The sequence below is a fragment of the Diaporthe batatas genome (assembly GCF_019321695.1).
Source record: "Diaporthe batatas strain CRI 302-4 chromosome Unknown Contig00016, whole genome shotgun sequence".
Classification (NCBI taxonomy): Eukaryota; Fungi; Ascomycota; class Sordariomycetes; order Diaporthales; family Diaporthaceae; genus Diaporthe; species Diaporthe batatas.
This window is the reverse complement of record NW_025408563.1, coordinates 728,506-741,474: the sequence shown is the minus strand read 5'-3', so window position 1 is coordinate 741,474 and position 12,969 is coordinate 728,506. Positions and strand designations below refer to the sequence as shown.

At 48.2% G+C, this 12,969-nt stretch overlaps 4 protein-coding genes across 4 annotated transcripts; 3 read left to right on the top strand and 1 right to left on the bottom strand.

Moving 5' to 3' along the window:
* Window positions 1-807: 807 nt before the first annotated feature.
* Window positions 808-4,852, bottom strand: KVR01_011580 (uncharacterized protein). The gene is made up of 6 exons (XM_044785527.1): window positions 3,147-4,852; window positions 2,916-3,089; window positions 2,491-2,550; window positions 2,344-2,391; window positions 2,118-2,273; window positions 808-2,065 (listed from the first exon to the last, which is right to left on the bottom strand). The coding sequence occupies exons 1-6, from the start codon at window positions 4,762-4,764 to the stop codon at window positions 1,041-1,043; spliced, it is 3,081 nt and encodes a 1,026-aa protein (XP_044639289.1). The 5' UTR covers window positions 4,765-4,852; the 3' UTR covers window positions 808-1,040.
* A 273-nt stretch (window positions 4,853-5,125) lies between these two features.
* On the top strand, window positions 5,126-6,974 carry KVR01_011667 (uncharacterized protein; the record flags this gene model as incomplete). The annotated part of the gene is made up of 1 exon (XM_044793330.1): window positions 5,126-6,974. The coding sequence occupies exon 1, from the start codon at window positions 5,172-5,174 to the stop codon at window positions 6,972-6,974; it is 1,803 nt and encodes a 600-aa protein (XP_044639376.1). The 5' UTR covers window positions 5,126-5,171.
* A 1,583-nt stretch (window positions 6,975-8,557) lies between these two features.
* Window positions 8,558-10,266, top strand: KVR01_011575 (uncharacterized protein; the record flags this gene model as incomplete). Its single annotated transcript, XM_044783553.1, has 4 exons — window positions 8,558-8,992; window positions 9,091-9,321; window positions 9,386-9,499; window positions 9,655-10,266. 4 exons carry the CDS (start codon window positions 8,558-8,560, stop codon window positions 10,264-10,266), a joined length of 1,392 nt encoding a protein of 463 aa, XP_044639284.1.
* An 823-nt stretch (window positions 10,267-11,089) lies between these two features.
* KVR01_011765 (uncharacterized protein) lies at window positions 11,090-12,514 on the top strand (the record flags this gene model as incomplete). Its single annotated transcript, XM_044785731.1, has 2 exons — window positions 11,090-11,799; window positions 11,983-12,514. 2 exons carry the CDS (start codon window positions 11,090-11,092, stop codon window positions 12,512-12,514), a joined length of 1,242 nt encoding a protein of 413 aa, XP_044639474.1.
* Between the last annotated feature and the right edge of the window lie 455 nt (window positions 12,515-12,969).

Sequence of the window (12,969 nt, the reverse complement as noted above, 5' to 3'; positions counted from 1 at the left end):
ATTCCTTTAATTAAAGTTTTAACTTTACTTAATTAAATATTAATTTATTAATTTTATAAAACTATTTAAAGTAATTACTTAAATTATTATATAAATTAAAAATATAATTAAATAAAATAATTATACTTTATTATTTAAGTTTATAATTATATAAAATTATACTTTTATAAAAATAAATATTTATTATTTTAAAAAGTTAATAATATTTAAAATAGTTAATATATTTTTAAAAACTAAAATATTATATATTTAATTTAAAAGAAGTTAAAATTTATAATAATTTTAAACTTAAACTTAGAAGTTGTAATTTAAAGTTTATATATTTATAAAAATAAAGTCTTAAAATAGTTTAAAGAATATTAAAATTAAATTAAAAATTAAATTAAATTATAATAAAATAAAATAATTAATTAAAAATTAATTAAAAACTTATATTTATAAATCTTTAAATTTTATATTAAATAGAAATATTTAGTTTTATTTATATAAATAATATTAAATATAAAATACTTAATATTTAATTTAAATAGAAAATATATTTTTAAAATATTATTTAAATACTTTAATAATTTATATAATAATAATATTAATTTAATAAATTATATTATTTATAAAAATTTAATATTAAAAGTATTAAATAGATATATATTAATGTAAAATATAGTCAATAAAACTTAATTTATAAGTTAGTAATATATAAAAAGTAAAATTAGATAAGTGAGTGTTATATAATATAGAATTTAGGATAAATATCCGAGTCTAAAAGCTAAAAACACATGGACATAGATTTATTAATAGTACGAGAGCCCGTAAAGTGTTAGTCAACTTTTCAAATCTTGCTCCCCTTGTCTCACGAATGTTCATGTATCTTTCGTAAGCCGGCTCCAAAAGCCTTCATATTCATGTTCTGCCTGGCTCCCATTCGATCCTCGACGTTTCTTTTCCCTCTGACGTTCTTTCTTATTATGCCTGGCCCTGGTGGCGTATGTCGAGTGTGTTAAGTGAGACTGATGATTTGAAAGATCATCTTGTTGCTGGAATCACGGAGCAGTACGATCGAAAAATGGGAGTGTGACAGTCGTGCCAGAATTCGAAACGTTGTTCCTATGCCATTGTTGCTGTGTTGTTTGAGCTGGCATGGCCTGTGTGTCTGTATGTAAGTGGCCTTGATAATGTTGGAAAGGATTGAAAGCTGTCATATAAGGTGCTGTGGAGGGAACGGGAAATTGGCTCGGTTGCTGGGGAACTGGTGGCATCGGCACTGGCCATGGCTGTTGTGTCTGTATATTGTAAGGTATCCCCGTAGGCATGGTGAAGTGTTGTTGCGTGTGTGGTGGCCATAGATATGGATTCACATGAGGCGGTGAGGCTGAAGAGAAGGCCTGATTCCGCGGGAGCTGATGCTGTTCGTGTAGCTGCGTTGATGCTGCCGGAAGGCCGGGCTGCAGAGCAGGTGGCTTGTGGAGTTTTGACGAATGGCCTGGCTGAAAAACAGGAGATTCACTATCTGAGGAGTCGTCGCTCTGCGAGTGATCGCTAGGGGATAGCGATTCGATACTGGAGCCGGGACCTAGAGAAATTGCCGAGGTGCCCGGACGGAGATTGTTTCTTGACTGACGCTGAGTGTCATAATATCTGGTGGAGGGAGGTAGTTTTAGATATGCATCAAACAGCTGTGACTGCTCAGAAATCTGGTTGAAATGCGCGGTGGTAAGCTCGGGACGTCCGTCAGAAGGAGCGCTGAAAGTTGCTAGGGACAGAGCACTTTGGAAGGCATTTGTGACCTGTCGACCATTCCATGGAATGCGAGTGTACTGATGACATTGAGCTTCGTACAGCTTGGCTGCGTACGCAATCAAAGCGTGCTCGTCCATCTTTATGTCTGGTCGAGATCTCGACACCCTGTCAATATTATTGCGCCATATCTTCAAAGTAATCTCTTCGTTGATTCTGGGATAATACAAAGAGACGTGGATTCGGGAGGCAAAAGCGGGGTCAAAAGCCCTCATTCGGTTCGTCGTGAGAAAAAGGAGTCCAGTGTAATACTCGATCATTCGGAGGAAAACTGTTTGCATTCAATAAGAATCAATAGCTGTGGTCGGTGTAAAGTTGCTTACCAGACACAAGAGCATTCCTAGCGAGTTCGGATTTGCTTCGCTTGGCCAGCAGCACATCGGCCTCGTCTAGAAGTAATACACAACCCCAAGCATGAGCTAAGCCGAACATGTTATCGAGTGTCCGCTCGACCTGGTCGGGGGCGATTCCGATGTCTCCTATACGGCAAAAAATTTTGCCTGTCAGCAAGCAATATCATCACAACACCCGATTAGGGCAGACACTCACCACAATTGATTTTCAAGAGTGGACGGCTCGTAGTTGCAGCTACACATTCTGCATCGAATTGCGTAGAGGTGTCAGCGGTTTGTCTCGGCCCCAAATGATAACAATTCTTAATCTTCAAATGTTGTATCAAACAACTGGATCTCTTACCAGCTGTGGAAGTCTTTCCAGTTCCCGGTTCTCCATGAAGAAGCAAAATCAAACCTTGTCCTGGCAAGTTCAGACTAGAGTCAGAATACAGAATTTATAGAAATTGTTCAATGTTGTGGAAGAAAATAGCCGGATTAAGATTGATACTAAGCCGATTGAAAAGCATTCAGTATGAAATACGCTCTCTCTCGTCTGGTCAGTGTCGCAGCCAGGCCATAGAGTAAGACCGCACACCAGACGTAGATCGAGGCTTCGCAACTAATGGATTTCCAAAGGCCAAGCAGGCAGCATATATCGAACCCACAACCATCGAAAGCGGATCGCAAAATTTAATTTGAGTTGGAAAAGGGGAGAGAGTGGCACCAGGAGGAAGGAAGACCTTGTTGGATATTTCAAGTGCATGACTCGAGAGGCACATTACATACCTTTTCCTTGTATGAGGTCAAGACTCTCTTGTGTTCCAGTGTTATCATGGTTTCTCTCGAAGTGTGCAGAGACCAGTGACCGGATCATGTCCTTATGGCCGCCTGGCAGATGTAATCTATCCCAAGAGTCCGCTCCGGGTTGGATGGCCATGAGTGCCTCAATCCGGAGGGATGCTATGAGGTGTCAGACCGTTAGTTAACAGTGATACTTCGAGGAAAGGTCCTACGCACCCCAGGTGCGAGTCTTTAAGACGTAGCCAAAAACCCTGTCTGGGAAAATAGGCATACACTCCCCATGGCCGGCTAGATTTCCGTCGTTGTCGGGTACTTGGATGTTGCCGCAGAGCTCGTCGGATGAGTACTGATCCCAATGCGAGTCATTGTCGATTTCCAAATCGACACCACTAAGCTCACCATCCGAGATTCTATAAACGGAAGGATCTGTCTCATGTTCGACCAGAGACGGATCTTCAGCTACCGCCCTCTCGAAATCTATAATGACCTCGCTGTCGATCTTTGTATTGGAATGGCTTCGAAGTGATTTTCCATTCGGTTCTCGATGATGACTCCAGCCATTGTAGTAGAGGTGGCTGGTTTTCGTACAATACTGAATGAATAACCTGCTGCGCTGAATCACTGCCTCTTCTTGGAGGAGGCCCTCCTTCGCAGCAATGCGAATAGGAACGACAGGGAGTGAAGCAACGGCTTTTCTCCCCTCAAACGCCTCGATCTCAAATCTTCCATACACTGGAAAGAATCGCGAGCCATTGTAATCGATGAAATAGCAATCAATGACGAAGTTGGTCAAATTATGCACGGACGGCCGTTCTTGCTTTGAGACAACTGATGTCATTGGTCGTCGACCTCCAGTCCTTTGGATGATACGCCAGACTCTTTGCGCCGAGCCGACGCTTTTGATGAATATGTAGGTGCCTTCTGGGTATAGAAACCAAAGCTCTGAGAACGACACGATATCCGTTTCTGTTCGAAGCCGCTTTCGTGACGGCTCTACGCGCTCGTCCATGAAGTCAAGCAGACATCGAAGCTCTTTAACATAAAAGTGAAACTCTTCAAAGCATGAGAGATTCAAGAACTTGATGTGATCTTGGAGACGCGTAAAGCGCTGCATGAAGTTGGCGAAGTCTTCTGTCGACTCGATTTTGGTCCCTTTATCCAGCTGCGCCTCAAGTTCGCCGATCAGAGCTTTCATGTGTTGTTCGTCATAGACGAGTCGTTTAAATGGGCGAAGAATAATCAATGGCCGAGTAACGGGGCTAGAGTCCTCGACATGTGTGGCAAAGAACTTATTTTTGATCGTGTATATGACACGAGCAGAGTTGACTCTGATCCGCTCAGGGACCCGGAAACCGTACAAGGCGACCGTCTCGCTGATAGAGGACGTTGTCGATTCGCCCAAAATGTCAATGGTGTATTGTGCCTCTGAGCCGGCGTGAGATCTGTGAAAGTCTTCCCACCCCACCGTACGCATTCGTGGGATGATGGTGTCTGGTAAATAATTGCGCACAACATGAGACGCAGGTGATCCTTGAAGAATGCTCGAAATTTCGGTGATGCACTCCTGCTGGAGTTTCTGAAATTTTTCAAGGGAAGCAAAGAGTGATTCCAGGAGTGGTTGTACGTTTGGTGGTACTGCTGGAGACTGAGCCATTCCGGCCAGTCTAGTGAAGTTCGAGACATGGTTATCAATGCTGACTGATTCATCGTGGTTTTCAGCCGCTTCGTTGACAAGAGAAGCCTCAGAAGCTTCAGATGTCTTCCCAGCTGCAAGCACCGGAGAAGACTCCCTGGTGGAGATGTCCGCTCTGAGAGCCCCCTTTTCCAGTGCCATGTCAATATGTCATGTTCCTCAACGTAACGAGAATAGTCGTAACGAGAATAGTCAAGCAAACGTGGATGAAGAGGGGAAGGAGGGGTCGGCAGCCACGTAAGTCACTCATAGAAGCATGCAGAGTTACGCGGGTATGTGACAAAACCCGCATGTTGCTTATCAGTCAACCCATTCTTGACACGTTTCGCCCAATTCTGCACAATTACGTCTCAGCGTGACTGTGGCGCTTACGGTGCCGCTGTACTTGGGGGCTAGTGCTTGCGCTCATGCAGGTCTCCGCCTCATCTGGCTGACAACTTCAAATAAACTCCCGTCTGCAGACCCAGAAACTCCTGCCTTTTCTCTTGCAAGTCCTTTCTATCGGAACCTCGTCAGACTCCTCAAAAAGCCTTAAAAGTACTCACAGCATGATTCTGATCGATGTTTTTACGCTGCAGTTTCATCAAGTCCCAGACTTGGGTCAAACAAAATACGCGATTCTTTCTCACACGTGGGGAATTGACGAAGTCAATTACAGAGAGTTCTGCAACCCTGAGAAAGCGAGATCTAAATCTAGTTATGAAAAGATAGCCAAGACATGTCAACTTGCAGCATCGCGAGGATTACAATACGTCTGGATCGATACATGCTGCATCGACAAAAGCAGCAGTGCAGAACTGACTGAGGCGATCAATTCTATGTTCCAATGGTACAAGGACGCTGAAGTCTGCTTCGCCTATATATCTGATCTTTCTCCAAACAATGGAGGCCCGGCCCTCGACTGGCTCAATAGCGGTCACTATCGATGGTTCACACGAGGCTGGACTCTGCAAGAACTGGTGGCAGCGGACAAGATTGAATTCTACGATGCAGACTGGGGTTATCGCGGAGATAAAGCTACTCTGATGCGTCAACTTCACCGAGTCACCGTAATTGATGAGCAAGTGTTGACTGACAGCAATATTCTGGCCGAAATTCCGGTGGCGAGGAAGATGTCTTGGGCCAGCAGCCGACACACAACGAGGACCGAAGACATGGCATACTGTCTCCTTGGCCTCTTTGATATCAGCATGCCTATGATCTATGGCGAGGGCGATCGAGCTTTTATTAGGCTCCAAGAAGAGATAGCCAAGGAGACAAATGATTTGTCCTTGTTCGCGTGGACTTCGAAAGAAGAGAACGATTCGGAGGGCTTCAGGGGCATGTTCGCCCGATCGCCAGCAGAATTCGCTGATTGTCGGAATATTGTACGATGGGCTGACTTCCTGGCACCGCGCCCAGAGTTTGTAATCACCAATCACGGAGTTCGTCTCGAGACCAGCTTGGGTTTGGCAGAGAACAAACGATTTGTACTGGATCTGGGTTGCTGTGGCGATGCGATTCGAGGTGAGCGGCTGGGGATCTACCTTCACCAGACAGGGTCCAAGTTTGTTCGCCAGCACCCAGATAAACTCTACTACACGCGAGACCCCCGCTTATGGGTCGGAAGGAAATCTACAGTCTACATACAAAAGCGCTTAAGTCCCGAGGAGAAGCAAAGAATACGTCTAGAGCTAGCGAGTCGTATTTATATACGATTTTCAGCCCGGCAGCTTGGTGATTACATTCTTCGGGACATGACGACATATCCTGGAGCTCTATGGAATCCCCAGGGGGAATACTTCCTTACTATGGAATCCGTTACATCACAAGCAGCCACACCAAGCACGATCTATCCTCGCTTCATTGGTTTCCGTGGCTTCGATGTTCGCCACAGGGGCGCCGGACATATATGCAGCTGTCTCGTCGTCTGTGGGATTTTTGAAGACCTTCACGGCAGCGATCGACCTTGCGCCGTCATCTACACTGATACAGAGCCCAGCACCAAGGGTGTTTTCGAGGCCATCGCGGCAAACAAAGGAGAAACCAACGGTGTTCTGCTAAGTCAGATTAGAGACTTTCTTATTTCCAAGCATTCTCCAGATGGTAGCACGCTGTGCTGGAATGATGTTTCTAATCGCGAGGTGCAAATCGCTCAAATGATCATTCGATTAGACATCAGGCTGACTCGTGGATTTTCGATTTCAGTCGGGGACAGCGGTGGGTGCGGCGATCTCTCGGACATCGAGCGAATGGATATGAATAATCAAGGTCAAGATATAGCATTTCTGCCAGCTGATTACTCAGGAGAAAGACAATATGTTGTTTCTATTCTCATAGGTCAAAATGTCAGAGGGAGACGATCAATCTAGTCATGATCACACAGGTGGTAGGGAGAATGTCTATCAACCTTATACCTAAGTAACTATCTCTTTCCCATTCTGATTCTACTAGTCACAAGTTGACTTATTTTGCGACTACTACATCCAGTCATAACCCGTTTTATAATGATATGAAATCCAGGTATGTGTGGTTTCGCTTCTATTCCGTATACGTCCGAGGACATACATGGCGCCTTCATACGGTGGTAAGCACTCAAGACCCAGCGCTTGGCGCCCTCATATACAGTTAAATGCTCAAAACCCGGTGTTTGAAACAGCAGAATGCCAATTACAGTACAGAGAGAATGCAATACGTAGGCACGTAGCCTCAGCCTCATCCCGCACAGACAAGGCTAACTAGCACTTGAGGCATCGCTCGCGACGGCGCCGCTGATCGTCGACACAAGGAGCCCAAGAGCTACTGTGCCACGCTAAGCTTACAAATAACAGTAATGTCAGTGCTATAGTCCTTGTAAAGCCGCATTTCTCTGCTGTATTGTTGGAATGATGCGCGTTTAACGTCGAGGCGCTCGGGTTCAAATTTGAAGCCGACCTTAATCCGGCACCAGGGCACACTGCCAATGTAGCGGGGTCTAATGGTAACAATCGGAGGACCTCTTATATACCATGCGCATATCCTCGTGGTTTCATTACACTGATATTGTTGTATGTCACATTGCTGGGGTAACTCTCTGCAGCGGGGCTGACGCGCAGCTTGCTGTCCCGCCCGTTGCATCATGTAACCTCTAGATATTTACATTTACTTCCACCGGGCTCGTACTGTAACTCCAACAGCACTGAGGCGGATCTCGGAGCGGGACTGCACGTTTTATCGGGTCATGGCGACTCGGTGCCGATGTCGACAAGGTAACCCATGTTTGGCCCTAAAGAACAAAATCCGACCCCAAAAGGTACGATCCCTGGGCATCACATTGACGCACTCAGAATTCAGTTGGGACCGCCGTGCGGAACACAAACCATCATTCAGTGCCGTAGTCAGCCTGAATATATATGCATCGCTGCTCGGAACGGTCTTCGTTGTTCTGAGATTGTGCCCTCACGCCCACCCAGCGAGCCCAAGTTGTCGTCTTCCCTAGGTACCTAGCACTCGAGGGATCCCTGCACCAATCTGGCCTTTGCAACGGCAGCTAGGGCAGTGGATCCAGTTGGCGAACGTCGGGTTGCAATTGTTACAGTGTACTCGTACGCATTAATAATAAGTGGCAGTCACGGCAATGCTCTCGGCACTACAAGATGACCTTGCGTGGGAGTCTGATTACGTGCTCTGTGACCCCCATGTCCCCAGAGGCATAGTCCTCATCAATTGAATAACAGAATAACAGGGGGGGTATTGCGTGCCAGGTGAAGTGGGCCCCTGGCTTCTAGAGTCCGCGTAGAATGGCAGGCTGGGACAAGGTTTCATCCTGATGTGTACCTCGTCGAGCACCTGGGCAGCCCTCCCCGTGAATAGAAATGGCTCTCAATTATAAGTAAGGCGAATGCAGTCTTGAATGGCACGTTCAATGCGTCTCACTCACCACGCCTTTCACGAGTGAATTTGGACCCGAACAGGAATGATTTCATCCGGGTATCTTCCAATTCTTGGCTTGGCCATCAACGCAGCGAGAGCATGGCCATCCCAATCTTTCAAGACTGAGTCGTTCACACCACCCGTGTTCAATGTCACGAAGTCCGGCGCCGCCCTCGCGCCCGGTCTAATTTTTCTTACCCCATCTGTAGTAAATGAATCCTCACATGGAGTGATCATCACAGACGACGGCGAATTGGTTTGGAGTATCCAAGAACAAGCCCTAGCCGACCTCTCGCCCCAAACCTTCGACAACCAGCCCGTCCTGGTATACTGGGACGGTGCCGGGGGCCCGCTGAACGGGGGCACGGGATATGGACAGGTGCAAATCTTGGATTCGACGTACACACAGCTGTACAAACTTTGTCCGAACTTTGGCTTGGTCGGCGCAACCAATGATTGCCAGATCGATGTGCACGAGGTTCGTCTACCTAAGCAGGATGTCCTGTTAGGCGGTTTTCAAAATTTCGCCCTTGTTTCGTTTGACATGAACTAATTCCGCGAATCCGATTTCAACAGGCTTATATCACAGAACGCGACTCAATAGTTGTCACAGCATACAATGCGACCCCGGCCGACCTCAGCTCACTCGGCGGTCCTGCAGACGGATGGGTACTGGACTCGTTGTTTTACGAGATCGACATCAAAACCCAGGAGATTCTGTTCTCATGGAGTTCCCTCAGCGCTGGTATACCAGTGAATGCGACTAAACAATCTGCCGAGGGGTCATCACAGGCCCACCCCCTTGATGTACGCGAGTCCTTTGAACCAGCAACTGTTTCTTGGCTAACCAGAGTTGCCTGTGGTTTTGTAGTACTTTCACATAAATTCCGTTCACCCCGTTGAGACTGGATATCTCATCAACAGCCGCAACTGCTGGGCCATGTTCATGCTCGACTCCGAGGGGGAAATCCAGTGGGAATTGGAGGTATAGTTCTCCACCATTGATTGCAACGTATATACACCTTACTGACTCAGAGGCATCTAGGGCTCTACGGGAGGGGACTTCACCATTTCACCAGATGTATCTTTCGTACGTGTCGTTTCTCTTACCTTTGTAAATTTGACTAACATGCAACACAGTCTTGGGAACACAATGCACGAGTACACAACCTGACCTCAACTGGTTTGGTTATCACGTTCTTCGATAACCACAACGGTGGTCCCAGCGCCATCAGCCCATCCAGTGGTCAGGTGCTTTCCGTGGATCTCACATCGATGTCGGTGACCCTGCTGGAAAGGTTGCTGGATCCCAATGAATCATTGTATTCAGGTTCACAAGGGTCAAACCAGGTTCTCAGCAACGGCAATTTCCTGGTTGGCTATGGAGCGATCCCAGAGGCAAAGGAATACGGCCCTGACGGCGATCTGCGGATGAAAATCGTATTCGGAGACAGCAGCTCGTCGGGCAGTTATCGAGCATTCAGGGTGCCGTGGACAGGGATTCCGAGTGCAGAACCGAAACTGGTCGCGGGCAACGGGACCGCATATATGAGCTGGAATGGCGCTACTAGTGTCACAGAATGGGCGATATATGAGGGCCTCACGGCTGATGCGCTGGAGTTGACAGGCTTGGTCAAAAAAACCAGTTTCGAGACCAGTACAACCATTTCAGACAGTACAAAGTTTGTTCAGGTTAGTCCATTTGAGGGAAGCACCTGGCTCTCGAATTCAAGTGTCGTGGCGGTAGAGTGAGACCGCATAGATACTATTATATCAGAAACAAGTCACTCGAGGATTGAGTTCGTTCATGTGGGCTATTGAGTCGAAGTGTTGACTTGCTTATTTTTTGCAAATTATCTTCAACAAATCCATAATCTGAGAGGGGGGGGGGGCCTTGAATATCCTGCCATCACCCCGCAGAAACGCCTGTTGACGGCAAAGACTGCAGATCGTGCAAACGCAGGCAAGCCCCTGTTGAAGGATTGCGTCCCCAACACTCCCGACTTCGCTCCTTGATGCAAGTTCCCAAGATTGCTTAGTCTACAGGTGACACACCTGGGTAGGCGAGGCAGCCGACCGAGATGGCGCAGGCCGAGGAAGGAAACGATGGTCAAAATGCTGCCATGTCTGCGGACTTGTCTCGGGCTCTCAATCTAATAAGAGTATCAATTGATGTCGACCAATGGACAACGCACCACTCGAGACGTTGTTTGCCTGTCAACAACCGGCCACGAGCAGAAGCCGCACGCCTCACATGCGAGGGTGGAACACGACGCCAATGAGAAACGTTTTCTCCTGGCTTAATTTATCAAGTAGATGCGTGAGGCCCACCAAGCGGATGGTGTTGCCCGACGGTTTAGTTCCAGATGTCTGATATTGTACCTAGGTACTTACCTAGTATACCTAGGTACCTGAATAAATAAAACCTCCTGTGTGTGCACACCGTTCCAAGTTTTACTTGTCGCCCCTAGGCTCTCTGGGATAACAAACAAACAACTTTGGATTCTGAACTTTTCGCCCACCGCACTTCACTTCACCGTCAGGTCCCTCTTCTAAATCTTGTCATTCGCAAACCATGGCAGCCAACACAACAGTCAAGATCTCCCGCCAGGACCTCCAAGACCTCGCGGTGCCCCCCGAGGCAGTCATCACGGGCATCAAGGACCTGTCCTCGTACAACTGGGTCGAGAGCGCCCGCCCCACCATCGCGGTGCCAGGCTCTCCAGACCTCTGGTCCCCTCCGAGGGGCGCCTGCAAGGTGCGCAAGGACTCAGGCCACATCTACATCGCGCAGAACGCCGCCCGCCACCCGGCGAGCCCGCTCGAGCCGCTCTTCCGCGCGCTCTACGTCGCGCACCCGTCGTTCGACGTGCGGCCGGTGGACCTCGTCAGCGACCGCAACAACATCCGCAAGCTGCTGTCGGTCATCAACCCCAGTTCGTCCAAGAACGGGCTTGAGGACTTCACGATCAACGTCGAGGTCGCGGGGCGCACCGTCATCCTCGCCCGCGACGAGGCCAAGGTGGAGGAGTTCGTCGGCGCCGGGGTGTTCAGGGGGTTCGGCCATGAGTTCGAGAAGAAGTACACCAGGGCCCAGCTGCGTGGCGCCACTGGCCATCACAGGATCATCTCGTACCGCTTCGGGGATATGAACTTCCTCATCCGCCACGAGACCGATGGGTTCGTGAGAGCCGATTTGAAGAGCGCTCCAGCGGATGCTCAAGCTCGGGAGCAGGAGAAGCTCTTGGACGAGCTGGCCTCGTTGTCCTTGTCCTCGTTGTCCTTGTCCTCGTTGTCCTTGTCCTCGTTGTCCTTGTCCTCGTTGTCCCTGTCCTCAGACAACATCCCCGAGCCCGCCGCTGGTCATGGATCTGTAAGCGTCACCTCCCACCTGATCAAGGGTCCCCGTCTTTGATGTTTTGCAATGTTTCTATAAAATGCAAACCCTTTGTGATCCGCAGTCAGCAGGGGGACTAACTACCGTCACCATCATCACCAGACACTCCGCGTCAAAAAAGAAGGCACCGTGGTGCCGCGCGAGTCAACCCTCGAGATCAAGACCCGCGTCGCGACCAAGCCCATCGACTTCGACGAGATCGCCACGCAGCTCTGGGCGTCCCAGACTCCGAAGCTCGTTCGCGCGTACCACAGCCGGGGCGTGTTCCAGGAGCCGGCGGTCGAGGACGTGGCCGAAGATATTAAGGGATGGGAGCGGGCCAACCAGGCACACCTGAGGAGGCTCGCCGCGCTGATCGCCGAGATCCTCCGGGTCGCGAGGGGGATGGAGGGCGGGAGGATGAGGATCAGGTATGGCCGCGCTGCTGACGAGTTTGTCATTCAGCAGAGATCCGAGGGGAAGAAGATGTTGCCCGGGGACTTGTACTCACGCTGGGAGGAGAAGGCTGGAGGGCTTGATGTGCACGAGACCGAGACTGCTGCTGCCGAGCCATCTGGAGAGGGCAAAGATGCAGCGGTAGGGAAGAAGCTGGTTACTGTGTAGCACAATGGTGTCTCACGGTCCTCAGGTACATATCAGGTGTTCGAAATTTTCTGCGATTCAATATTATCTGGCCCCTGTTACAGTCTTTGGAGCTGCTCAGGATGGAACTCATGTTTCCTGTTCACCGCCCCTGCGCAACCTATGATCCTGTGAAAGTGACTAATTCAAAGGGACCTTCAGAGAGCGACATGCTGTCAGTCAACAAGGGAAAAGAAAATACATTCTTGTCAAATTTTCTTCCAATATGTAGCACAATTTAAAACCTATAGTGATGTTTATACCGGCGAAAACCTCCTCTGGCGAGTGATTGACCTGGAGGAGTTCAGTCGGCACCTGAATGCGTGCGGGCTAGAAGGGCTTATACCCTAAGTACCTCTGTAGCTCATATCAAAGAAGAAAATAACGTGTAAAATCCTTAAGTGGTGACTTACAAGGTGCTTATAAATGTAACGGAG

Coding starts and splice junctions, on each gene's coding strand:
- KVR01_011580 (XM_044785527.1), bottom strand. CDS start 4,764: ATGGCACTGGAAAAGGGGGCTCTCAGAGCGGACATCTCCACCAGGGAG. Junction 3,090..3,146: donor CTTAAAGACTCGCACCTGGG/GTGCGTAGGACC, acceptor GACACCTCATAG/CATCCCTCCGGATTGAGGCA. Junction 2,066..2,117: donor TAGGAATGCTCTTGTGTCTG/GTAAGCAACTTT, acceptor GAATGCAAACAG/TTTTCCTCCGAATGATCGAG.